We start from the raw sequence: 27,002 nt of genomic DNA, 5'->3' as shown, positions 1-27,002 counted from the left end.
GTGAAAGTGTTTCTGGCTGGAAATGTATTACATAAATCATTTGTACGAGCACAAGAGATGACTTGCTCATGGGATGAACAATGCCGTGGGTATTGGATGGACCACTCAGGCAGCCTGGCCGCAGACACACTGGCCACACATGCATGCATGCTACATAATGTGTGTGCTCAGACCACATGCCTGCACATATGTGCACATATGTCCACACAAAAAGCACACATCAGCCCACGGCTCCCTTCCTCACCCCAGCCCTCCCCACTCCCAGGTTAACCAACGTCTCAATTTGCTCCAGGCAGCATTTGTAAATTGTCACCCTGGTTGCCAACCCTCATTTAAATTGGTCCGGCATTTGCTACCAGAGTTTGGGCCAGAAACTTTGTAAAGCTCATTCAGTTTGTCTCCTTGCAGAAAGGTTGCTGCAGTTTGGAGCTGATTATGCCAAGGAAAATACAGCTAAAAAAGAACTTACTGATTCCCATAGGTGTGTCAACTAACAAATGAATGTTCCGTCTCCCTATGACAATTTGCCGCCCGTCCCCAAAAAAAGCACTATGGCCAAAACTTCAGTTTTTAAAAGTTAAGAAATATACAACAATTTTGAAACTCTGAGAAAACTAGAAATGGAAGGAAAGGAGAATATGGCCAAAATTACATTCTCACAACCTAAAGCAGTAAACTTTAAGAATAGGTTCAGTCTGACTTAACTGACTTAGGCTGGGCATAGTGGCTCACACCTGTAATCCCAGCACTGTGGGAGGCCAAGGCAGTCTGATCACCTGAGGTCAGGAGTTCGAAACCAGCCTGGCTGACATGGTGAAACCCCATCTCTACTAAAAGTAAAAATTAGGCGTGGTGGCAGGAGCCTGTAGTCCCTAGCTACTCAGGAGGCTGAGGCAGGAGAATCACTGGAACACAGGAGGCAGAGGTTGCAGTGAGCCAAGATCACCCCACTGCACTCCAGCATGAACTACAGAGCAAGACTCCATCTCATTTAAAAAAAAAAAAAAAAAAAAAGGCCAGGCGCAGTGGCTCAAGCCTATAATCCCAGCACTTTGTGAGGCCGAGACGGGCGGATCACGAGGTCAGGAGAGCGAGACCATCCTGGCTAACACGGTGAAACCCCGTTTCTACTAAAAAACACAAAAAACTAACCGGGCGAGGTGGTGGGCGCCTGTAGTCCCAGCTACTCGGGAGGCTGAGGCAGGAGAATGGCATAAACCTGGGAGGCAGAGCTTGCAGTGAGCTGAGATCCGGCCACTGCCCTCCAGCCTGGGTGACAAAGCCAGACTCCATCTCAAAAAAAAAAAAAAAAAAAAAAAAAGACTTGGCTGGGTGTGGTGGCTCATGCCTATAATCCCAGCACTTTGGAGGCTGAAGTGGGTGGATCACAAGGTCAAGAAATTGAGACCATCCTGGCCAGCATGGTGAAACCCTGTCCGTCTCTACTAAAAATACAAAAATTGGCCAGGTGCGGTGGCTCAAGCCTGTAATCCCAGCACTTTGGGAGGCCGAGACGGGCGGATCACAAGGTCAGGAGATCGAGACCATCCTGGTTAACCCAGTGAAACCCTGTCTCTACTAAAAAATACAAAAAAAAAAAAAAAAAAAAAAACTAGCCAAGCGAGGTGGCGGGGGCCTGTAGCCCCAGCTACTCAGGAGGCTGAGGCAGGAGAATGGCGTAAACCCGGGAGGCAGAGCTTACAGTGAGCTGAGATCCGGCCACTGCACTCCAAAAAAAAAATACAAAAATTAGCCGGGCCTGATGGCACGCACCTGTAGTCCCAGCTACTCAGGAGGCTGAGGAAGGAGAATCACTTGAACCCGGGAGGTGGAGGTTGGAGTGAGCTGAGATCGCACTACTGCACTCCAGCCTGGGCAACAGAGCGAGACTCCATCTCAAAAAAAAAAAAAAAAACAAAAAAGACTTCACTGACTCAAAGTGTATTTTACTTATTTTCGGCAAGTCCCTCTTAGAAATGTCAAGATATTGACTGAAACCACAAGCAGACACCGATGTCAGCGTCAACTACAGGGAGTAGGGGAAACACAAGTCCTCAAAATTGGGTCCACCCACTTTGGGGACTTGGCCACAAAGCCCGGTGATGGTAGCCACGGGAGCCTAGGGTCTGAGAGCTTCAAGCTCCACCTGAGAACTGTGGGTGGGGCCCTGCACCAGGACCCCAGAAAAAAGCTCTGGAAGTCAGTTCCTGTGGGTTCTGCAGCAGCTCGGGGCTGCAGGGACCTCGGCAATCTCACAGCAGAGCCAGGCCTCAGCCTCTCTGCTAGCTGGTGGTTTTGTTTCTGCCATGCAGTTCTGTATGCCTAAGGCAAAAATCCTGTTAGTCATGTGTGTTAGTACACCTGTGACTGGGTGAAGGCTGAACAGTGTCCCCTGAAATGCAGCAGAGGAACAGAAAAACAAGGGGGTTCGCTGTGATGAGACCCGCACCATCTGTGTTCAGGAAGCCAAGGCCTGCTGCTGCTAGAAGCCCCGAGGCCCACCAAATCCACCCAAGGTAGATGTCCATGTGGCTTCTGGTTTTTAAGGATAAAACTCCTTGAGATGTACTGAGTCCCTCCTGAGGGGCTGTGGAGGCCCGGGCCTGCGTTGGTGGGGAGGCCTGTGTCCTGACCGTGCTCTGCAGTAGCTGCACTGAATGTCCCCTTTAATAGAAAGAATTATATTGCTGTCTTCCGCTTACACAGAGATGCAACTATGCTTACATAAATCAGCACAGAGTCCTAAATACATAAATAAGCAGAGTCCTTTCTCTTACCCACGTTACTCCTCAGTCAAGGAAAGTTCACAAAGCACATTTGTTTTTTCAGAGGCTTATGCTCCAATTGTGAGGAAGGAGATGCTGCCCTGGGCCCACCCCGCCCACCCCAGAGTGTCTGCCGGCACCAATTCCTGGGGAGAGTGTGGACTGCTCAAGGGATGACACTCCTGTCGCAGTTGGACAATCATTTGACCACTACATTTATTCCTATGTTTTTTCTTTTCTTTTCTTTTCTTTTTGGGAGACAGACTCTCACTGTGTCGCCCAGGCTGGAGGGCAGTGGTGTGATCTTGGCTCACGGCAACCTCTGCCTCCTGGGTTCAAGCCATTCTCCTGCTTCAGCCTCCCAGGTAGCTGGGATTACAGGCACCTGCCACCACACCAGGCTAATTTTTATTTTTAGTAGAGACGGGGTTTCACCATGTTGGCTGGGCTGGTTTCTAACTCCTGACCTCTGGTGATCCGCCCGCCTCGGCCTCCCAAAGTGCTGGGATTACAGGTGTCAGCCAGCATGCCCGGCCGAAGGTTGCTTCTTTAAAGCATTTTTAGTCAGTCTTTTGAAAGATGAAAGGGTCTGGCCTTGGTAACAGTAGGCCTGCTATGAAGAGGCATGGGAGCCTTGGGTCAGGGGAGTAGCCGATTTCACTGAGATCCTGGGACACACAACCAAGACCTGACCTCTTGCTGGGAGATCACCCTGAGACTTCAGTCATCACCATGCACACTGCCTTATAGGAAGGCTGGGACCCCTCAGGTGGGGACAGCCCCTGGTCGCCCAGGGCCCCTCAGAGGTTGAGGGGATAGGGCCCCCCTTACATTTCTCACCTACAGCTGGTGCCACAACTGTGAATATTGTAGTTGTCCAGTCCCACAGCTTCCTCTACCCCACAGCGCAGGGCAGACTGGCCTGCAGGGCCTCATCACCCCCCTTCTCTGAGAGGAGATGTGGCTATCTCCAGCAGGCCTCCCTCTGACTGGTAGCTTTCTCCTGGGCTGCCATCTTCTGGTACCAGTGAGGACTCTGGTCGTCTCACCTGCTTAATTCCCGTACCGTGTTGCCCATGGCTCTGCTCAGGTCTGGTAGGACCCCCTTTATGGTGTGGTTTTTTCTTTTTTTCGAGACAGGGTCTCGCTCTGTCACCCAGGCTGGAGTGCAGTGGTGCAATCACAGCTCACTGTAACCTCAGGCTCCTGGGCTCAAGCCATACTCCCACCTCAGCCTCCAGAGTAGCTGGGACTACAGGCACCACCACACCCAGATAATTTTTTATTTTTGTAGAGATGGGGTTTTGCCATGTTGCCCAGGTTAGTCTCAAACTGAGCTCAAGCAATCTGCCTGCCCACCTCAGTTTCCCAAAGTGCTGGGATTATGGCAGGAGCCTCCATGCCCGTCCTTTTTCTTTCTTTTATTTATTTATTTATTTTTTTTATGTGTGTGTGTGTGTGTGGCAGGGTACCATTCTGTCACCCAAGCTGGAATGCAGCAGCGCAATCTCGGCTTACCACCAACCCCCACCTCCCAGGCCCAAGGAATTCTCCTGCCTCAGCTTCCCGAGTAGCTGGGATTACAGGTGCCCGCCACCATACTCAGCTAATTTTTGTATTTTTAGTAGAGACTGGGTTTCATCATATTGGCCAGGCTGACCACACATGACACTCCTGACCACAAATGATTTGCCTGCTTCAGCCTCCCTAAGTGTTGGGATTACACACATGAGCCACCTCACCCGTCTTTTTTTTTTTTTTTTCTTTTAATGTTGGCTTTTCTTCTGTTAGATCAGCTCCAGAGGCAGCTTATCCTGTGTCATTTAGTCTCATCAGAATTTAATTGGGATTTAAATGAATGTACAGTTTACTTTGTGGGGTAGCTGACATCCTTCATCCACGATGTGGCATATTTGCCGACTCACCCTCTTTTAGCATCTTCCTCAGGCGGTCCTTACACACTTCTCTTCCAGCTTGTTTTGTGATTCTTTCATAGGGAGGCGGAGGCTTGTGGCTCACGCTCCGATGGGTTATTGTGGAGTAGAGAAACCCACTGGATCCGGCACGGACTGAACTCTTCAGCTGGTCCTCAGGGTTCTTCAGGGGATTTCCTTGATTTACACGCAGATGATTGTATCATCAACAAACTACTAAACCCTGTCTCTGATATTCATCTCCTTCCCTCTTTTTCGGTTCTCTCACCCTGCTGGGATGTCTGGAGAAACACTGACAGCGATAGCAAAGAGAACTGTGTTTTTATGACTTTAATGGGAATACTTTAAATATCTTGACTTAAGCATGACTGTTGGAAGGTTTCGATACATACCATTTACCAAGTAATTTTTCTTCTGTTACAGTTTCTTAAAAATCAGGAATGCTGGGGGCAGTGGCTCATACCTGTAATCCCAACACTTTGGGAGGCCAAGGCAGGCAGATCACCTGAGGTCAGGAGTTCGAGACCAGCCTGACCAATATGGAGAAACCCTGCCTCTATTTAAAAAATACAAAATTAGCCGGGCGTGGTGGCACATGCCTGTAATCCCAGCTACTCGGGAGGCTGAGGCAGGAGAATCGCTTGAACCAGGAAGCCGAGGTTGTGGTGAGCCGAGATGGCACCATTACACTCCAGCCTGGGCAACAAGAGCAAAACTCCGTCTCAAAAAAAAAAAAAAAAAGTCAGGAATACATGTCAGTTTAAAAAAATGTTTTAATATTTTAAATTAAAAGTTTTAACTTGTTTCAGTTTGAAGTTTTAACACATGTACAGAGTCATGTGACCACCACCACAGTCCACACACACAATGGTTCCATCCCCCAAATCTCCTTAGTGCCACACCTTACCACGGTGCCTTTCCCCAACCTTCCTTCACCTCTTCCCACCCCCATGGTGCCGAATGTGTCAATATCTCCCCGTCGTCACTGCAAAGTAGTATTTCACTGCATAGATACACCACAGTTTACCAGTTCACCCAGTGAAAGGCATTTGAATTTCAGCTTTTAATGATTATGAATAAAGCATCAATAAACATTTACATATGGTTTCTATGTGGACATGTTTTTCTTTCTCTAAATACCCAAGAGTGGGATTGCTGGGTCATATGGCTGTGTACTTTGAACTTTATAGGAAACCACCAGGCTGTCTTCCATTTCCAGCAGGTCCACACCCCGGCAGCTTGGGGCGCCACCAGCATTCTCCTGCACTGCGGCTGTGGTGCAGGTGCCTTGTGGCCTGCATGGTGGCTGAATCTGCATTTCCTGGTGGCCTGTGGTGTCAAGCCTCTTCTCCTGTGCCCAGTAGTCAACCTTGTGTCATCGCTGGTGCATGTCTGGTCAGGTCTCTTCCACTTCTTAGTTGGACTATTTTCTTACTGTTAAGTCTTAAGAGCTCTCTGTGTATTCTAAATACAGGTCCTTAGTTGGACAGATGATTTGTGAATATTTTCTCCTCATCTTTTCATTCTTTTCACATTGTCTTTGGTAGATCAAATGTTTTTAGGTCAGGCACGGTGGCTCACACCTGTAATATCTACTACTTTGGGGCCAAAGGTGGGAGGTCACTTAAAGCCAGGAATTTGAGCCTGGGCAACACAGCCTGGACAACATAACAAAACCCAGACTCAGGAAAAAAATTTTAAAATTAGCCAGGCGTGGTGGCACGCATCTCTAGTCCCAGCTACTCAGGAGGCCGAGGAAGGAGGATGGCTTGAGCCCAAGAGGTCAAGGCTGCAGTGAGCTATGACTGTACCACCACACTCAAACCTGGACAAAAGAGCATGACTCTGTCTCAAAAAAATAAACTTTTAATTTTGATAAAGTCCAATTTACAAATTTTTCTTTTATGGATTCTTCTATAGATTATGCCTTTGGTATCATGTCTAAGAACTCTACCAAATGTCAGGTACAAAGGTATTTTTGTTTTCTTCCAAACATTTTATAGTTTTGTTTTTCATTTATATATGATTCATTTTGAGTTAATTAGGTACAATGTAAGGTTTAGGTCAAGGTTCCAATTTTTCCATATGGATGACCAACTGCCCCACTGCCATCTGTTGAACTGACGATCCTTTCTCCACAGGGTTGCTTTTGTTTGCACTGCTGTCAAAGATCAAATGGCCATATTTATGTGGGTCTGCTTCTAGTGACCCATCTGTCTGTTCTTTGCCAATACCACAGTCTTGATTTTTGTGGCTTTAAAGCATGTGTTGAACCTTTGTAATGTGATTCATCTAACTTTTTTGCTCTTTTTTAAAACACTGTTTTATCTATCCTTTTTACTGTTTTAGCTAGCTCCTTCACCATTCCGTATACATTTTAAAATCATCTCTAAATCTAAAAAGAAGTCCTACTGAAATGTTTTGGAATTTTGTTAACTTCACAGATCCTTCTGAGATTGGCATCTTGACTATGTTCAGTCTTCCAGTCCATAAGCGTGCCATGTGCCGTCTCTCCACATATGTAGGTCTTCTTTAATTGGCATTTTGTAGTTTTTTAGCATACAGACCCTGTTTTGTCTTGTTAAATTTATACCTCTCTCTCTCTCAGGAGCTACTGTGTTTTTAACTTGTTTCCAACGTCTTATTGCTTGTCTATAGTAATAAGATTTTTTTTTTTAGACAGAGTCTGGCTCTGTTGCCTAGGCTGGAGTGCAGTGACGCAATCTCAGCTCACTGCAGCCTCTGCTTCTCGGGTTCAAGTGTGGCATGATCTCAGCTCACTGCAACCTCTGCCTCCCAGGTTCAAGCAATTCTCCCATCTCAGCCTCCTGAGTAGCTGGGATTACAGGCGCATGCAACCACACCCGGCTAAATTTTGTATTTTTAGTAGAGACGGGGTTTCACCATGTTAGTCAGGCTGGTCTCCAACTCCTGACCTTGTGATCCACCTGCCTTGGCCTCTCAAAGTGTTGGGATTACAGGCATGAGCCACCACACCGGGCCTTTTTTTTTTTTTTTTTTTTTTTTTTTGAGACAGAGTTCCACTCTTGGTGCTCAGGCTGGAGCACAATGGTGTGATCTCGGCTCACTGCAACCTCTGCTTCCTGGGTTCAAGCGATTCTCCTGCCTCAGCCTCCTGAGTAGCTGGGATTATAGGTGCATGCCACCATGCCCGGCTAGTGTTTCTATTTTTAGTAGACAGGGGGTTTCACCATGTTGGTCAGGCTGGTCTCGAACTCCTGACCTTAGGCCATCCACCAGCCTCAGCCTCCCAAAGTACTAGAATTACAGGCATGAGCCACTGCACGCAGCACTAAGATTAATTTGTATGTGTTACTGGTGAACATGCCAAACTCACTTACTGGCTCTACAAGGGTCTTTGCTGCAATCACTGCTGTTGCTTTAGATGAGTGTTCTCTATATAGACAATCATGTAGTCTGTGAATAAGGAAGTTTTATATCTCACCTGTAATCCCAGTACTTTGGGAGGCTAAAGTGGGAAGATCACCTGAACCCAGGAGTTCAAGAGCAGCCTGGGCAACATAGTGAGACCCTATCTTGACTAAAAATACAAAAATTAGTCGGGCTGGTGGTGCATGTCTATAATCCCCACTACTCTGGAGGCTGAGGCACATGCTCTCTGGAAGGAGGTGCCCACATGTGGCTCACCCTCCTCCTTTTCCCTGCTACCTAAAAGGAGGTCCCAGGTGAGGCTCACTCACAACTCAGGAAGTTCAGGTCACCTCTGTGAGGTCATATCTGCATACACTATTCGGACTCGGCTGGATGTGCATGCTTGTGGTTCCAGCTACTTGCGACGCTGAGGTGGGACAACTGCCTGAGTCCAGGAGGTCCACGCTGCAGTAAGGCAACAGTGTGCCATTGCACTCCAGCCTTCTGAATGACAGAGTAAAATCCTGTCTCAAAGAAAAAATATTTGGACTCCTCTTGCATGGTCAATTGTCTCCTCTCTCCCATCTATTTATTTATTCAGTCCTTTGTTTTTTGAAATGGCATATTGCTATGTTGCCCAGGCTGGCCTCGACTCCCGAGCTCAACTGATGCTCCCACTTCAGCCTCTGAGTAGCTGAACTACAGGTCCCACTTTGCCTGGCTCATTCAGTCACTTATTACATCAGCAAAGAATCATCAATATTTCTTTAGCACTGTGCATTATAATTCAACGCTACTTTATTCTGCTATTCAAGTCATTCCAGCCTCGGCCACTGGGACCCCTTGCCGCTGTGTCCCTTTGGCTCACCGTTGTGGGTTTTTTTTTTTTTTTTTTTTTTTTTGAGACAGAGTTTCACTCTTGCTGCCCTGGCTGGATTGCAATTGTGTGATCTTAGCTCACCCCAACCTCTGTCTCTCAGGTTCAAGCGATTCTCCTGCCTCAGCTTCCCCAGGAGCTGGGATTACAGGCATGCACCACCATGCCCGGCTAATTTTGTATTTTTAGTAGAGACAGGGTTTCTCCATATTGGTCAGGCTGGGCTCGAACTCGTGACCTCAAGTGATTTGCCCGCCTCAGTCTCCCAAAGTGCTGGGACTACAGGTGTAAGCCACCATGCCCAGCCTGTGTTCATTGTTTTTTTAATCATTTCCAGGCTCATGGTGTATACCTTCTGCCCCAGTCCTAGGTGAATTTCTCCTGGTTGGTGAGTTTCGATTATTTACCTCTGTTCACACAGGGACTTGAGGAGGGAGACTCGGACTCAGAGTTCTCCTTCATCTTGTTACTTCTCTAAACAATTACTTTTTGTTGAAGACACCACATAAGCTGGTTTGAACTGTGTGAAATAATCGTGCTAAACTGCTAGTCTCCTTTAATCGTTCCAACCAAGCACCCACGGGGGCCGTTATTCCTCTCCTACAACTGCAAGGCAGTGCCTCACCAACTGGCTTTGATCCTGAGGCAAGCGGCAGGGACCCCTCTGCTTTACTCAGTGCCTCACCAACTGGCTTTGATCCTGAGGCAAGCGGCAGGGACCCCTCTGCTTTACTCAGTGGGCAACCAGCTCCTGACCCTGGCGGGTGAGTTTTCTCTTCACAGCCCCCGTCCCTGCCGCCCACTGGGCCAGCCAGCCTCAGTGGAAAAGTCATTCTGGCTCTGAGCTTCCAGCACAGTCCGGGAGAGTACGTGGGTCCTGGGGAGGGTGGCTATGCCCGAGGGGCTTTAAAGGATGAGTCATAAGAAAGTCCTTCTGGAGAAGCCTCCCTGACTCCCCTCCACTGTCCCCGGCTCACGGGCAGGAAGGCACGGCTGAGGGGGCTGGGGCAGAAAAGAGCTAGGGTCTCTCCCCACCTCTACTGCCAACGCCCTGCAGACCCCCAGGCCACAGCCTTTCCCGGGACTCCCCCAAGGTCTGGGAGGTGAGGCGGGTCCAGTTTACGCTGGTTTCGAAGAAGGGAGAGCGCCCCGCCGCCCTGTCATGGAGGGTCCCGCGCCCCCACCCCTTGCCTGGGGTCGCGTGTGGGCAGCCGCAAAGGTCCCCGACGGCAGGAGCGGGGTTCCAGGCTGAGGCCTCGGCGGCGCCCAGGGCCAGCCAGGGCCACCGGGAGCGCGAAGGCCGGTTATGGGCTTGCGGGGGGGGTCTGGTCCCTACCGCCAGCCTAGCGGGGAACGCGGGGCAGGAGAAGGTCCGGGAGAAACCTGCTTCCGAGGCCTCGGCTTCGGGGCGTCTTCCTGAGCTGGCGCCAGCCCCCAACAGGGCCGGGCAGGGACGCCGGCCTAAGGGTGGGGACCGGCAGGGCCTGGGGGCAGGACGAGACAAGCACGCAACCGACGGGGCGAGGCCAGGCGAGGGCAGGGGGCCGGAGAAGGTTCTGCCAGGCCCGAGACCCGCGCGTACTGGCCTAGGTAGGCGGGCAGCTGCGGCCGCCCTGCGAGCTGCGGACTTACCCAGCTCCAGCTCTCCTCAGAGTCTTGCAATGGTGTCTCTCGGGCTCTGATTGGTCAGGCCTCCACACGTGAGCCTCTGGAAGCCAATCATGACAGCCCGCCTAGCATGCGCTGATTGGCTCGGGCTGGCCAGGGGCGGGCCCGGTCCCTCCAAGGCCTGGTCCCGGCTCCCTTCCCCAGGCCCTGAGGCCCAGCCCGAGCGGCTTTGCTGGGGGCGGTTCTGCTGGGGGCCGTTCTGAGGGAGACGCCCGATCTGCGGGGGAGGTGGATATTCTGGAGGGGAGGATCTACTCGGGGAGGGGGCGTAGGGGCGTATCTGCTGGGAAGGCCGGATCTGCCGTGAGGGGCGGATCTTCTGGAGGGGCAGATCTGCTGAGGGGGCCGGATCTGCTGCGGGGGGTGGATCTTCTGGGGGTGCGGATGTGCTGGGGGTGGGTCTTTGGGGGAGGATCTGATGAGGAGGTGGATCTTCTGCGGGAGGCGGATCTGCTGGAGGGACGGATCTCCAGGGGAGTGGATCTTGGTGGGTGGATCTACTGGGGGGCGGATTTTCTGGAGGGGCGGATCTGTGTGACGGGGAGGTGGGGCAGATCCCCTGCAGGGTGGATGTGCTGGGTGGGGTGGATGTGCTGGAGGGGGCGGGTGTGCTGGGGGCCGTGTCCCCGGAAGTCTCACCTGGGCGCCTTCCCTGAGGCCCTTTCCATACACACAGCCAGGTGTGTGGGTATCTCAAGCTGTTCCCAGGACTCCTTACTGGCTTGTGCTCCTCCCCACACACCGTTCCCTGCGTCACCTGAGGGGCAGCTGCCTGCAACAGCAGCAGAGCCGCTTCCGAGTCGCCTGGGCGCAGTGGCCCCACTGGCCGGCGGTGGGCGGCAGGGTTGGACTGGCTGCGGACTTCCGGTGCCAGGAAAATGGCCTTTAATTGCCAGGCCTCTTAGAATTTGTCCTGAAAGCTCATAGTCAGGTGGCTTCTGATTCAGAAGCCGCTACTGCCCCAAGTGCAGGGCGCTGGAGAGGAGGGGCCCTGGGGGAGAAGGCGGTCAGAGGAGAGATGGCTTCCTGGCCTGAGGAGGAGGCCGTGTCTGGAGCTTGAAAACCAGCCTAGCTGTGTTCAAGATACAGTTAAACGTTCAGAAGGAGGAGACTCCGGGGGCAGAGTGGTGCCCAGCCAGTGCCTGGGGTCAGGGCCACGTTGGTGGCACCCAGGCAGCGCTGTCTCCTGGCTCTTGAATGCCTGTTCCTTTGCCCAGAATGCTCTCCCACGGGACACCCGCCTTCCTCCGGGTCTGTGCACATCACTCTGACAGAGAGGCCCCCTGACCACTCATGAAATAGTAACCCTCACCATTGCTCTCTCCACTTACATGTTTATCATCTGCCTTTCATCACTAGGAAAACCAGTTCCAGGAAGGAGGGACTAGTATTCCCAGCCCCTAGAACAGAGCGCCACAAATCACAGGGGCACAGTAAACATCTGGGGAGGAGTGCCTTTCCCAGGAGGCCTCGGACCCCATCACCTGAGGTGAGAGCTGGATCCAGGAGAAGCTCAGGTCTGACCCAGCTGTAGGAAGGGCTGGTCTAGACTCCGAGGGAGCCGGGCGCAGTGGCTCACACCTGTAATCCCAGCACTTTGGGAGGCTGAGGTGGGCGGATCACAGGGTCAGGAGATCCAGACCATCCTGGCTAACATGGTGAAACCCCGTCTCTACTAAAAAAATACAAAAAAAAATTAGCTGGGCATGGTGGTGGGCGCCTGTAGTCCCAGCTACTCTGGAGGCTGAGGCAGGAGAATGGCGTGAACCCGGGAGGTGGAGCTTGTAGTGAGCCGAGATCTCGCCACTGCACTCCAGCCTGGGCGACAGAGCGAGACTCTGTCTCAAAAAAAAAAAAAAAGACTCTGAGGGAAAGCTGCCTGGGTCATTGCCTGGGATGTTCAAGTTGCTGCTCAGGCTTGCAAGGGGGTCCAGACCAGGTTATGGGTGGGAAATGGGAGGCTAGGGGAGGATGGAGGCTGAGCAGTGGCTGGATGTTGGGGTGGCCTTCTAAGAGCAGCCCTGCTGGGGAGCAGCCACAGGCACAGGGGTGGGTGCAAAGACACTGAGTTTCAGTTCCAGGGAGGAAGAGGGGCCAGCTGCTGCCTACTCGGCAGGGGAGACGTCACCCTGGGCAGTTTGGTGGTGCCTGGGGTCCACACTTCCCCAGAGGCAGCAGGAGGAAGACCAGGATACACCCCTCCATGGGCTTGGAGGAGAGCACATTCCCTCCCAGATCCCACCTGGCATCCAGGAGGGCCCGGCCTGGGGGCAGGGCACATGAGGTTCTCCTGCCCTGGGACTGGGCAGCTCCCTGGGGCATTCCCAGCCAGAAGCATCAGGAAGGTTACAGGAGACCCAGACATGCTGCTCCCTAGAGAGGGCTCCTGACAAAGCTTTTTGTGTGGTCAAACTTTAATTAACTTCCTGAATCTTCTGGTAGGCCCATTGACCCACTTCCTTGTAAAATTCTGTTTTAGCAAAGAATCTGGCTAGGTCAGTTTAGCAACAAACCCTCATCCTGGAGATTTAATTGGGGTCCTCATCCTCCACCGCCCGACGGGTCTGTCTGATTACCCTGCCTGTCTCCAGCTAGAATCCAGTTAGACGGGGTTAGCCAGAATCCCCCAACCCTTGATGTTCCTCAGTCATTTTCTGTCCACTGAGCCCACTCTGCTCCTTGGCAACACACCCATTGCAAGCCCTGTTGCATGGTCCCTGTACCTATGGCACTGGTCCTGAGCAAAGCCTTCCTCACCAAGCTTTAACAAATGTCATGGAATCATCTTTGCTTTTTTTTTTTTTTTTTTTTTTTTTGAGATGGAGTCTCGCTCTGTCGCCCAGGCTGGAGTGCAGTGGTGCAATCTCAGCTTACTGCAACCTCCAACTCCCAGGTTCAAGTGATTCTCCTGCCTCAGCCTCCCGAGTAGCTGGGACTACAGTTGCATGCCACCATGCCCGGCTATTTTTTTCTTTTTTCTTTTTTTTGTATTTTTAGTAGAGACAGGGTTTCACCATGTTAGCCAGGATGGTCTCCATCTCCTGACCTCGTGATCTGCCCACCTTGGCCTCCCAAAGTGCTGGGATTACACGTGTGAGCCACAGTGCCTGTCCTGAGCCACCGCACCTGGCCCGAGTCACCGCACCTGGCCGGAATCATCTTTTAACAGCTTCCAAACATGGAGGTCAAACAAGGACGTTCTGGGGAAGCAAGTGGCGGGCAGCAGCTAGGGGTGGGCTGAGCATCCAGCGGATTGAGTGTGGGCGGGACCCCCAGCAACCAGGCAGAGGGCCTGTTCTCTGGGCTGGGGTGAGGAACCTCCTCTGGCCTTAACCCAAGTTGGCAGACATTTCCCTTCAGGGATCCCGGTCTGGGACTCAGGAGGAGGGACAGTCCCATGGGGATGCTTGTCGGGGCAGGAATTCCTGGTTGGGCAGAGGCAAGGGCAGCACAGGGTCAGGGTGACCTGGGGCCCCCGGCCGGTGGAGCTGGGAAGAGGCACAGGCCGGTGGTCGGGGATCTAGGTGGGAGGGAGAGCAGAGGGCAGAGGCTTTGAGGGTGGAAGACCCAACCTGGGCTCGGGTCCCTGAAGGCGCAGGTCTGCGGTTTACATGGAGGTTGCTCTGGCTGGAGGGCCTGGGGAAAATGAGTCTGAGTGGACGGAGCAGGGTGAGAATGGTGGGATGCCCTGCAGCTGCCGGTGGAAAGAACATGGGCGAGGGAAGGCCCGGTCCTCCCACCGGCTGGCGGAATGGACTTCTGGAAGGAATGGCCACACGGTGTGAAATCACTGGTGTTTATTGGCTGTGATTCCATCCGGAGAGAACACACGCAGGGGCCCCGACATGCAGGAGGAGGCGCAGGCGCAGGACAAACGGACAGAGGACACCACGGTCTAAGCTAAGCTCGCGGCCCCGGGCGCCATGCGCTGGGAACGGGGTGCGCAGGTTCTAAGAGAGGACGCCCTGTCTGCTCAGAGCTGGCTTTGAAAGGTGTGAAAACAGGAGTTTTTATAAGACACGACCCGGGAGAAGTCAGCGAGAGGGCACAGGGCGAGCAGGACGGACAGCGACGTCCCCGCGGGCCGCGTCGCTGGGGCGCAGAGGGGCGCGGTGGTCTCTGCCGGGAAGGGCGTAGGTCGTTAGTATTGCAGTCTAACGTTATGGCTTCTCTAAAGCTATGTAAGGTCATGAAGGTCAATGCCAAGCCAACCCTGGCCCGAAACACGTGTAGACTTGATGCATTTGTGATGTGGACGGAAAGGGCCTGGGGGGCGAGGCAACGCCTGTCAAGATAAAACTCATTAAATGCAAAGACCTCATTTACCTGAGATTCAACAAATTGTGATGCAAATTAAACATGAATGGAGGAGAAACAGGGACTCGGAGGCCGCCCCGCAGGGCCACCAGGTGGATTCGGCCACACTGGCGCCGGCTGCGCGCAGGGAACCCCGCAGGCCCCACCCGAGGAGCTGCCCACGGAGGAGGCGCTGGGCAGGGGCGCAGGGTCTCCAGCGTCCGGAGACCCCCTGGGTGCCTCGGGCCTCTGCGGCTCCTGTGGAGGGTGCAGAGTTCAATGGGCGAGGGCAGGGGTCCACCCCAGGGAGAAGCAGCAGCCGCGTCGGCGGAGAGGCCAGGAGGCCGGGTGGGGGGCGAGGGGCGAGGACTCGGGAAGAGCGGGGTGACGGGGGTGGGGGTCTTAGCGTCCCCCAAACCTATTGCTTTGTTTCCTTTAGTTTAGTAGTGAACACGGCCGTGGCGTTCGTAAGAAGCGAAACCTTCCAGAAAGGAGAGGAAAGGACGGGGACAGAGACTGACGGACAGGGGCGCGAGGGGGGCAGCCTGGGGGGCGGAGAGCGGCCACGTGCGGGCGCGAACACTCACGGCGGCGCGATCCGAACCCCGGAATCCGCGCGCGGGAGGGGGGCCCAGGCCTTGCCGCCCCCGCCCCGCCCGCAACCCCCCATCTGCTATGGCTGTGCTCCTGAGTGCGGGCCCGACAGGCGCCCACCGCCGCTAATGAGTGCACAGGGGTGGTCGCGGGGCTGCCCTTCCGGCGGCCCTGGCCTCGGGCGCTGCTGGGTGGGCGGTAAACGGCAAGAGGAAGGGGCGTCCCAGGCGATGGGGCTCCAGCCACCCGCGGGCAGAGGAGCACCGGGCGGACTGGGGGGTCCTGGGGGCGCGCGCCCCTCGGGTGAGAGAGGCGGCGGGCGCAGGCAGGGCGGGCCTGGGGCTATGGCTTATATCGGCGTAGGGGCTGCACTCTGCTCGTCCCTTGGGGGCCTCCGCGGAGGGTCTGCAGGGGGGAGGGGCGGGGCTCCGCGGGGCCGCTGTCCTGCGCGGGGCTACTTCTTGAGCATGTCCTGCAGCGGCCCGGGCAGGTACTTGATGACGGTGTCCAGGATGCTCTCGTCCTCCTCCTCGACCTCGTCCCCACAACCCGGCGGGATGGCCTTCTTGGGCCGCGTCAGGCTCCCCTCGGAGTTGGCCTCCATGGCGGCCTGCGCCTCGGCCTCGCGCTCCTCCTTCTTCTTGATGCCGTACTGCGAGGGAGGCGGGGGTCAGCGCGGGGGTCCCGGCGGCTCCTAGGCAGGCCGCAGCCTCCGGGGGCCAGGGACTGGCCCAGGAACCCCAGGAGGCGTGTGCACGGCCCCCTGGCCCACCAGGCACACGAGGACCCCAGAGGGAGAAAAGACCCCGCGCCGGGGGGTCCCTGGAGGAGTGGGAAGCCCCCACGGAGAATGGGGGCCAGCAACTGAGAAGGGGGGAGCAGGGGATGGGGAAACTCCCATCTTCCTTGAGAGGACAGGGGGCTGTGGCCCCACCTCTGGCTCCAAACCCAGCCCAGCCCCTGGCATCCTGCCTTCCAGGAAGCCTCCAGCTTGGGGCAGGGAAGGGTGGGCAGGATGCTGTGTGGCAGAGGTGGGGCCACAGTCCCCACCTGTCACCCTGCAGCTGACCCTCCTGCCCAGTGCCTGGTCCATGACCTGCAGTCACTCCTGGGCCTGGCCAAGGCTGCCTGCATGCAGCCACAGCCTCAGCAGGGCCACTCCCTGGCAGGCCACTTCAGCTCCGTGGGCAGCTGGCAGAGGGGCCTGGGCGGCGGTTACTTCCAGGCACTGGGTGTCCTGGAATCCTGCCTAGTCGTGACCTCAGCCGGCACGCCTGGGTCTCACCGAGCCCCTGCCCACCCCCGTTTCTCATCTCCTGTGAGTGTGTCTGCCCTCTGTAGTGGCTGAATACTGTCCCCCTCAAACTCATGTTGGCTGGAGCTTCAAATGTGATCTCGTTTGGAGATAGGTCTTTGTCAACATGATTATGGTAAGGATGGGGATGAGGCCATCCTGGATTCGAGGGGCCTCAAGTCCAGTAAGAGTGTCCTTATAAGAGACAGAAAGGACAGACACCCGGACGGGGGCGGGCATATGAAAGCGGAGGAAGTCGCAAGTGGCGAGGCCACAAGCCAAGAAACACCAGGGGTTGCAGGGCCACCAGACGCAGGAAGGGGCAGGGAAGGGCCCTCCCCCAGAGCCTCCAGAGGGAGCGTGGGATTTTGGCCTTCTGCCCTCCAGGCCTCTAAGTTTCTGATGCCAGGCAGCAGGGTTTTGGTTCTTAGATCAATACACCTCCCCACCCCACATTCCTCCAGCCCTCCTGTGAGCCACCAGCCCAGGAAGCTTGTAGTCATGGTGAGGCCATGGAACTACAGAACAGCCTCTTGCTGCCCAGGAAGGTGGGAACCAGTGGGGTTGGGCTGGCCTGGAAGGATTGGGGGCCTGGTGTCATACAGGAGCCGGTTGTCCATCCCCTGGGCAGGACCCCAGAGCCGGGTCCAAGGTCCTGGGTCTGAGATTAAGGATGCTCTAGAGCAGTAAAGGCGTCAGCAGCTGTGTCCAGGAGAAAACTTAGAAAGGGAGTGGGCACCAGCACTTTACAGGACCAAGGATAACACCATGGGATCGCCAGCCACAGGGAGGAGCCTTTCTGCCCAGGAGGAGCCCCTCCCCTGCCATCTCCTGCTCCTGTCTCAGCAGCCCCTTCCCATAGAAGCGGTTGGTTCTGCTCCTGGTGCTGGGCACCCCCTGGCTCTCCAAGGAGGCCCCTCCCTCCTCCCAAATGGGGGCTACCTGTGTGCCCCCCAACCCCACTGAGGGCAGTCTCGGCATCTCTCCCCTCCCCTGGTGCTGCAGGTGGCTCTGGGTGTGGGGGGCCAGGGCCACCTTCAGTGAGATGGAAAGGAGGGCGCCATGCTCCCAGCGGCCTGCGGCCAGAGCACCACCTGGCCACTGAGGAGAGAGGGGCTGTGGGCTCGCCCTGGTCCTCAGCAGCCCCTGCACACTCTTGACAGAGCTGGGACTCCAGGGATCTCCTCAGTGAAGCGAAGAGTGCAGGGTAGGAACGTCCTCCACAGGGACAGGGGCGTCACCCAGAGAGCCCTGCAAGCCCAGAACAAAGCCCTGACCCCGCGGGGCAGCAAGAGCAGACTGGTTCTGGTCCTAGCCATCCACAGCAGGAGGGGCAGCAGCTCCAGGTACCGAAGTGGAGGGGGCACGTGCTCCTCGTCCTGTGGGGCCAGGAGTGCGCTGGGGAGAGCGATGCCACTGGAAGCTAGGTCTGGCCAGAGAGAGCCTCCTTCCAGCCAGGGGTACGGGGGTCTGTGCATGCGGCGGCCACACGTGTGCCCAGCCCAGGAGGCCGTGCTGCCCACAGCAAAGGCACTCAGGAACACGGGTGTGCTCAGAGGAGCAGGCATGTAACAGCGGGAACATAAGTTGTGTGAGCAAAGGAACCTCCTGGGTCAGGGGAGTGACCCTTGGGGCTTGGGGGACCCTGTCTGCAAATGGTGTGGGGTCCTTCCCTCTGGGCCCAGGAAGGAGACTCCAGGCCCTGCCACCAGGCTGTAGGACACTCAGAGCTTGGCTTGAAGTGCCAGTTGCTGCACTGAGGCTCCAGGGCATTCTGAGGCTGAGGTCATGCTGGACTCGGCCCGAGGGCCAGGGTCACTCCGCTGGGAACACGGGCTCTGGGGCTGGGCTGCACGCCGGAGCCTGAGACCCGGTTCTGAGGCGTCTGCTCCAGAAACAAATGCCCAGGCACACCCAACCCTAGGCCCGCGGTGATGCTGGTCAGCTGCTCTCTAGGAAGTAACACCTGAGGATGGGAGTGGCTGCTGGGGGAGCCTAGGAGGCCCTGACACGTCTGAGGTGAGACCCTGAACCCTGAAAACACTGTGTTCCTGAGAAGAAAAGGGCAGTGGGTGCTAATCAATACTGAGAACCAACAATAGGAATGATAGGACCAAACACCCAGCATTCGGCAACCAGGTGGACACCTGCTAGCCGCCGTGTGAGCTGTTGGGGGTGGGGGGATGCAGTGTACTTGGGCAGCCTAGTGGGCCCTCAGAAGGCCCATGCAGGAAGGCCCAGGCGTGAGCTGCCCGACATGGGTGGCTGGAAGCTTGTGCAAGCCAAGGGCGGGTCAGTCAGTGCAAGGAGCACAGAGGGGCCAGTCTCGCTCTCGATCCCTGGGCCTGGGCCTGTCCAGATGGCTGCCTGACTGGAGGTGCAGGTGCGGTGCTCCTCTGGGAACTGCCTGAGGGGCTGGATACTCCGAAAGGATCCAGTCCCCATACACAAAGAGGCCTTGGACAGGGCAGCTCAGCACCTCTTCTCTAACCAACCCCCAAGATGCCTGGGGGTGCCACGGCCCAGGGGAGGCTGGAGGCAGCAGGTGTTCTGATCAGGTGGCCACACCTGAGGGCGGGGTTCCCCCAACCCCAAAAGGCTCCGTGGAGGAGGGCTCTGTGGGGAAGGTGTGGATGTGGGGTCTGGGGGGGATCCAGTGTGGTGGGGCCTCCAGAGCAGAGAGGCTGGTGCTTCCAAGGCCTGAGGGGCCAGTGGACTGTGGAGGGGGCTGTTCTTGTGGGCAGGTCTGTGGCCTCTATCCCTGCCACCTGTGTTCTCTGAGGGGCTTAGACCAAGACAGAAGCGCAGGTTGGTGCCTGGCAGCAAGGTCAGGCCAGCTCCCCATAGGCCTGACCAGAGAGCCCTGCACCCCAGCTGCCAGCTGTGGGCCCCACACGGAAACTGAGCAGGTGCTTACGCTTCCCCCTTTCCTGGGCCTCACTCTCCCTGGTGTCTCCCAGTCTCTGGAGGGTGCAGCTGCTGCATCCTGTCCGGGCCACTCAGTCACTGACACTGCTGGCCCTGTCCCCACTGCCCTTGGGGCCTGGACATGGTCCCCTGAGCCTGCCCTGTCCTGCCTCTGGGGACCCTGAGGAATGACACGGCCCGGAACAGCCAGTGTAAGATCATGCCAGCAGAGGTCGGAGCCGGGGGGACCTGACCCACTCTGGAGGCACCTGCTTGGACACGGACCCAGACACAGCTCTCTCAGACCCCAGCCCACCATCACTTTGTGTCCCTCCTTCAGCTGCTACCCACCGCCACCTCCACTTCTACTGAGCGTCAGCTCTCTCAGCTCTGCCGGGGGCTCTCGGGGTCTTGGGGTCTTGGCTCTCTCCTCTCTGTTCCCTGCCTGTGTTGCTGTCTCTCCCTCTCTCTGTGCCTGTCTCTCCTCTCTTTGTCTATCTCTCTCCTCTCTGTGTCTCTCTGTCTCTCTCTCTCTGTGTCTCTCTCCCTCTCTTTGTCTTTTTCTCTGTCTCTCCCTCTCTGTCTCTGTCTCTCCCTGTCTCTGTCTCTCCTTCTTTCTCTGTCTCTCCCTCTCTGTGTCTCTGTCTCTCCCTCTGTCTCTCTGTATGTCTCTTTATCTCTGTGTCTCTGTCTCTCTCTGTTCTCTGACTCCTCCTCCCTTCTCCTCCTGTCCCCGTCCCCCGCTCCTGATACCCACAGTCTCCTGAGCACATCTGAATGGGCTCTGGCTGCCTGGCTCAGATGGTGCATATTCCCCTGACTTCCTCCTGAAGCCCTGGGTCAGCTAGGGGAGCTGGAGGGCGTGAGCCAGCACAGCAAAGTCGATCAACAGGAGACCCCTGGAAATGTCCAGTGACCCTGGGTGGGATGCCAGGGCACTCAGCCCCCACACCCCATCAGTGGCTGCTCTGCACCCTCCAGGGTGCATGGCGGTGGCGGGGGGTTGCTGCAAGGGACCGGAGGGTGTGGGAAGAATCCGTGGGTGGGGCGGGGCAGCACTGCTGGACTGGCCTTTCGGGTATGGGGGCTGCATGTGCCCTACCTGCCCCGCTCCCGCCTTCCCATGTCGACCTCTGTCCACTTCCGGAGCTCCAGCCTCCCCACAAGACCCCGTGGAGCCCACCCTTCCCTGGGTGCGGCTGACACAAGGCCAGGAAACAGCTTCTGCACCTGCTCTGGGTGCCCCTGGCAGCAGGGAGGGGTCCCGGGAGTCTGAACCTTCCCACCCTGAAGCCAGGCCATCTTGGCCCATCCAGGGCAGGCGACTAAGGCGACCCTCTGGGAAACACAGCTTCCGGCCTACCTGGCCTGCTGCGGCCCCTACCCTTGGGACCAGCGCATGGGGTGAGCACTCGGCTCCAGGCAGCACCCCAGGCCCCTCCTATGTGGAATGTAAACATCTCCCACGTGCCCCCTCACCCCTGGCTGGAGGCTCCTCCAGGCTGCTGTCTGTGCCCACCCGGCTTCCAGCCAGGGCCGTGCTGGAGCCACCGAGGAAGCCGGAGCGGTTCTCCGGACCCAGGTTGCTCCCTGTAACTTGTGGCCCTCGGACCTGGCCGCTGCGGGGACCCGGCTGAGTGGGAGTGACGGCGCGTGGCTGTCCCTGTGCCGGCAGCCACTCTGGGCCACCTCCTGAATCCCAGCGGGTGCCCCCCTCCCTGCATCCTCACTCCAGGCCGGGCTCACCTCAGAGCGCCCTCCCATGCCAGGTGGTCGCCCCATGACCCGTCGGCCCAGGGCCCCGGGCAGCCAGCCAGGCTCCACCTTCTCCCGCAGGGCTGCGCATCGGAATGCGGGCCCAGGAAGCCCGTCAGGGCCGGCCCTGTGGTCAGGGGCAGGACGGGCTGGGCCCCACAGAGGGAACCCAATCCGAGCCCCAACCCCCTCCACTACCCTGAAGCCCCCAAAGGGGAGGAGACCCAGGGGGACGCCCGCCCCTCCTCCGGGCAGCCCCTTCCACCCAGAAGGGGTCTGGGCCCCCGCTGGACTCAGGGCCGATTTCCCCGCAGGCGGGGCCTGGCCCGGCGCGCACCTTGTCTCGGATGCCCTGGCGCATGGCCTCGCGCTCCGCCTCCATCTTGGCGTACTTGGCCTTGCGCTCCTCCTCCGCCTGGCGCAGCGCCTCCTGCCGCTCCTCCTCCTTCTTGGCGGCGTCTGGGTCCTTCTCCTCGTCACCCCCGAGCATCTTCCCCATGTCCTTGGTGGCCCCTGGGACAGAAGTTGGTGATTCAGACCGCCCCATTCAGATGGCCAAGGCCGGGCTAGTGTCTCAGCCACACCCCCATGCCCTCTGGCCTACTCCCCCAACCCTCCATCCACTCGACCCTCAGGCAGCCCCCAACACCCTCCAGTCGCTCTTCCCACCTCCATCTGGCCCTGACCCTCCTGCCCGGACCCTCCATCTAGCGTGCTGGGGTCTCCTGCTTTGCTTTCTCTTCCTCAAGGGACGCAGGCAACTCCGTGGGGGGCGGAGAGTGGCGCTGTGGTTGCGCGTCTGTATGCACCTGTGTGTGACTGCGTGCTTATGCATACGTGTGGCTGTTGTGATTGTTTGTGTGTGCTCCACATGTGGTTGTATGTCTGTATGTGGTTCTGTGTGTGTTTGTGTAATATGCATGCCTGGCTGTGTGGTTGTGTGTGGTTGTGCATGTGTGTGGTTTACTGCATGTGGCTGTGATCAGGCTTGTGGTCTTGTGGTTGTGTGTGCAGTTGTGTGTGAGCTCCCAGGGGTTGATGGGTCTTTTCTGGTCCTGTATCCAGCAGAGGCCTGGCCTCCTGGAAGTGGTGCAGTTCAGCTGTTTATGCGGGCAGTAAGTGGGTTGAGGAGCAGGGCTGGCTGTCAGAGGCAAGGTCACTGAGTCTGACCCCGGGGGCAGAAGCTGGCATGCGGGCTGGCAGGGGCCCTGCTGGGGCTGCAGGGGACTGCTTGTTGCTGGCACCTAGGCCCTTATTGCTCTGCGGTGCCAGCCACCACTTTTCTCGTGAGCTCCTGATTCACAGGCCCCACAAACACCTCCCTAAACAGCTCTGCGACTCGGCCCACAGGACAGAGATGCGTAATTACAGCCTCTGAATATAGCAGGAACTGCGGGGAGCCCTGGCCCTCGGCAGCTCCAGGGAGCACAGCAAGCTGGCTGGACCCAGCACACAGTTGTCACTGAGGGAGGTGACCTGGCAAAGCGCCCAGGCTCCCCCACGGCCACTCATAGCCCTCAGCATTGCAGGGGTGCTCTTGGACCAGCCTCGTGTGTGTGAGGGGACTCCGGCCACAGGTTGCCTCTGCAAATGCCGCTCTCCCCTGGCGGCCACTCGGCCCCCTCGAGGTGCTCCTCAGTGCTCAGGCACTGGCTGTGCCCCTCCTTGAAGGTCTTGCCTCTGGGCTCTGCCCACTGGATGCCAGACCTCCTAAGGACTGCCCCCAGCCAGCTGAGCCAATGCCTCGCGTATAAATGTCAGGTGGAATTCTGGGTTGGGCTAATACCACCCAGCCACTTTCCACCTGGGTCCAGATGTGCCCCCCACCTTGTTTCTGTGAATTCAGCAGTTCCGTGTCCCTGGCGCTCTGGGTGCCCCCCCATTACTACTCTGATACTGGGAAGCTCCATGCTATACGGAGTCTGGGAGAACGCCCTCGCCTGTAGCTATCTGTGCCAGTGCTGCCTCTGCCAGTCATTCAGGAGTGAGCTCCCTGTCAAAGGTGGGCAGGAGCTGTCATTTGGAAGGCCCCCAGCTGTTGGTGGGAGGAGAACAGCTTGTTGCTTGAGTGCTCTGGGCTGAAGGTGTCACTCAAACAGGGCCAGCCTGCATCCTGCCGGCACCTCTGACTGCACCTGTTTTCCTGCCCCCCATGTCCTGGCTGTCTGAAGCTATCACAGGCAGCAGGGTGTGGGGAGAATGAGCCCATCTTACTGCCCTCGTCGCTGTGGGGACAGGCAGGCAGCCTATGCCAGGCACTTGGCTGATGGCACAGATCTGGACTCCTCAACAGAAAACTAAGAGCCTTGTGGTCAGTTTTCAGCCACATCTGCAATGTTTTGCAAAGCAGATTTTAGGCCCATGACTCAAGGGAAACTGGGTCACAGTAGAATTGCTCCTAGGTTCTTCTAACAGTCCCCAGTCATTGGGCCGGAATCTTCTGCCTCCTGCGGTGTGGCTGTCTCTGGCAGGTGTGTGGGGGAACAAGGACAGCCCCCACAGCCCTAACTGCCTTTGTGCAAATCTTACCCCCCGTGAGAAAAGCTAATTCACCCTAAAGTGAGTGACCCGTAGCTCTTTCTCCCTCCTGGAAAGGACTGGTGTCTATAAGGAGGTGAGTTAGCCTGGCCTCTCCCCACATTGCTCTCCTGACTGAAGGGGTTCCTGGCTGGGGTGGGGGCTGCAGAGCTTCCACAGCTCGGTGGGCTGGTCCCTTCCCTCCCTCCCCTCCAGCTCATCACATAGGCTGTGGGTCTAGTCACGGGAGCAGGCATTTATAGAGCACTAGGTGTGCTGCCCTCTGCTCCAGGGGTGGCTGTGGGGACCCTCCCGCTCTGTGAGTGTAGAGGCCCCACTTGAGCCCTGGGCTAGTCCAGGTGCCAAAGGCTTCTGGAAGGCCCACCCCTAAGAAGGGGGACTGAGCCGAGGATTCGTGCTCCCCACAGGCTGCAAAGCCACTAGGCTCAGAGGGACCCCCTGTGAACCTGGGGAGCGTCACAGACACCGCCCACCACCCGGCCTTTTGGCCCGGCTACTGCGCAGAGCCGCCTCCAGAACCGCTTCCAAAAGCTGGGAATTGGGCGCAGCTAGGAGCCCAACAGAAACTGCGGGAAGCTTGTTCCTGGCACAGAAACCCAAAGTGCCATTTGCTCTCCTGGCACAGACGCCAGAACGGCGGGACAGGTGCAGAAGGGGTGGCCCCGAGCGCTGCTGCGACCCCACCAGCCTCGACCTCGACACCCCGCGACCCCGCCGGCCCCTGGAAGCAGGAGCTGCACCCCGCGTCCGCAGGAGGGCGGCGCTGCCACACCCCCGGTTTCCAGAGGAGGGCGCTGCGGCGCGGGGCGGTCCCAAGTGGTGCCCGAGGCTGGGACACTCCGACGCTGATTGCAGGGGGGTCGGATCCGAGGCTGGGGGTCCCGCAGTCTGGCTGGGGTCCGCTACTGGCCTCGCCGCACAGGGGCCGGCCCCACCCCTCCCTCGTTCTTCTCTGAGCCTCAGCTTCCCCCGTGAGAGATGGAGGCGCACCGGACACGACGCCGCAGGCAGTGACGGGGCTGGCAACGCCCCCCACAGCGGCACAGGCGGATAAATCCCCTGGGGAGGGAGCTCAGTCCCAGGGGGAGGGGCTCGCCCCATACCTGGGGGTGCAGATCCCGGGGCCTCCCTGCACTCTGGCCCTGCTGGGACTCCATCACCCACCCCGCCTCGTGGAAGCAGAAGGGGCAGAAGCTGAGTCGTTTCCTCTGCAGACATAGGAGAGGGTGGGGTCAGGGCCGCCACGTTCCCACCCCTGAGGCTCTTCCCGGGAACCCACCTTCCAGACCTTTGCTGGAGTGGCACCCACATTCCCAAGACACCCAGACAGTTTCTGGGGGGGGGGGGGGAACTGCTTCTGTCGAGCAGCCGCCCCTGAGGTCAAAACCCTGCTCAGGGTTTCCTTACAGTGTCAGTACAATGACAATGGCTGCATTCAACTTAGTGTGCACTATACATAAATTATGTATATGTACGCACTACATCCATTAAAGTCATTTTTAAAACTTCATTTTGAAATGATTGTAGATTTACAGAACAGTCACAAAGATTGTATAAGAGGGTTCTTGTATGTGGTGCCTGGGCCTCCCTAAACACTGCCATTGCATCCACCGAGTGTTCGTCAAAGCTGAGACCTGGACATGGTGCTGGCGATCACCCCACTGAAGACTTCCTTTGGAGTCACCACTTTTCCAGATCCGCCTCCCAGGCTCAAGCGATTCTCTTGCCTCAGCCTCCTGAGTACCTGGGACTACAGATGCCTGCCACCATGCCTGGCTAATTTTTGTATTTTTAGTAGAGACGGGTTTCACCATATTGGCCAGGGTGGTCTCGAACTCCTGACCTCCTGATCCGCCTGCCTTGGCCTCCCAAAGTGCAGGCCTGAGCCACTGCACCCAGCCTAATGTTAATTTTTAAGAAAGTAAAAATTCTTTCTAACTTGAAACAAAACTATGGAGAAAACTATAGAATTGAATGAAAAATTAAATAATACCTAAATAAAGAAAGACACTTGTTATTTTTCTCGGCTGGGTAACTCCACACGTAAAGACATCCATCCTCTCCAAACTCCAAAGAGTTATGAAGAAAATTCTGTGAAATCTGACAAGCTGAGTGTTGCATACAGACCTGAAAAAGGCCCATCTGCCAGAACAGACACCTGAAGGAAAAAGAGGAGAGTGAGGCCCACCAGATACCAAGACAGAATGATGATGGTGCAGCGGGAGGAAGACAGATAATGGGTCCAGAGTGGGGAGCCCATCCCCAGACCCCCATGGACACAGGACCCACACGTGGGAGCAGAGACAGAGGTGGAGCCTCAGGACCTTGGAGAAGGAGTGCAGTATTCCCAGATGGGACAGGATACTTGATGGGAAGGAATAAAACTGGACTCCTGCACAACACACAGACACATTCTTGTTGATTGTAGATCTAAATATGAATCCCAAATACATGCAGGCAAAGAAAAACACAGTCCCTGCCACCCTCTGGCCCGTCACCAGCTGTATTTCCCTTTGTAGTTGTGCTGTTTCCTGAACTGGTGCCGTCTGTTGTGTGTTTGGCTTCTGATTGCCAGTCTGCTAACAGAAAGCCCTGTGGGAGCAGGCATGCCAGTCAGCTCAGAGCTGCATCCCTGGCACCGAGAGCAGAGCCTGCCACTCAGCAGGTGCTCAGCAAAAAGTCAATAATAATTTTTTTTTTTTTTTTTGAGACAAAGTCTCGCTCTTGTCCCCCAGGCTGGATGGAGTGCAGTGGCGTGATCTTGGCTCACTGCAACGTCCGTCTCCCGGGCTCAAGCGATTCTCCTGCCTCAGTCTCCTGAGTAGCTGGGACTACAGGCTCCTGCCACCACGCCCGGCTAATTTTTGTGTTTTTAGTAGAGACGGGGTTTCGCCATGTTGGCCAGGCTGATCTCAGGTGATCCATCCGCCTTGGCCTCCGAAAGTGCTGGGATTACAGGTGTGAGCCACCGTGACTGGCCA

The 27,002-nt window shown here is 56.5% G+C and overlaps 2 protein-coding genes across 2 annotated transcripts in view; both read right to left on the bottom strand.

Annotated features, from left to right (window-relative positions):
* Positions 1-8,930: 8,930 nt before the first annotated feature.
* On the bottom strand, positions 8,931-9,910 carry LOC119618782 (uncharacterized). Its single transcript, XM_037983240.2, has one exon. The coding sequence runs from the start codon at positions 9,800-9,802 to the stop codon at positions 9,452-9,454; it is 351 nt and encodes a 116-aa protein (XP_037839168.1). The 5' UTR covers positions 9,803-9,910; the 3' UTR covers positions 8,931-9,451.
* Positions 9,911-14,419: 4,509 nt separating this feature from the next.
* CPLX1 (complexin 1) overlaps positions 14,420-27,002 on the bottom strand; it is a 44,737-nt gene continuing 32,154 nt past the window's right edge. The window contains exons 3-4 of the mRNA XM_008018193.3: positions 21,821-21,996; positions 14,420-16,179 (exon numbers count right to left, since the gene is read on the bottom strand). Of these exons, the coding sequence (XP_008016384.1) occupies positions 15,982-16,179; positions 21,821-21,996 (374 nt within the window). The 3' untranslated portion in view covers positions 14,420-15,981. The remainder of the gene's footprint in view (positions 16,180-21,820; positions 21,997-27,002) is intronic.

This window comes from Chlorocebus sabaeus, chromosome 27, assembly GCF_047675955.1.
Source record: "Chlorocebus sabaeus isolate Y175 chromosome 27, mChlSab1.0.hap1, whole genome shotgun sequence".
Taxonomy (NCBI): domain Eukaryota; kingdom Metazoa; phylum Chordata; class Mammalia; order Primates; family Cercopithecidae; genus Chlorocebus; species Chlorocebus sabaeus.
Note: the sequence above shows the minus strand (reverse complement) of the source record. Positions and strands in the feature narration are given on the sequence as shown.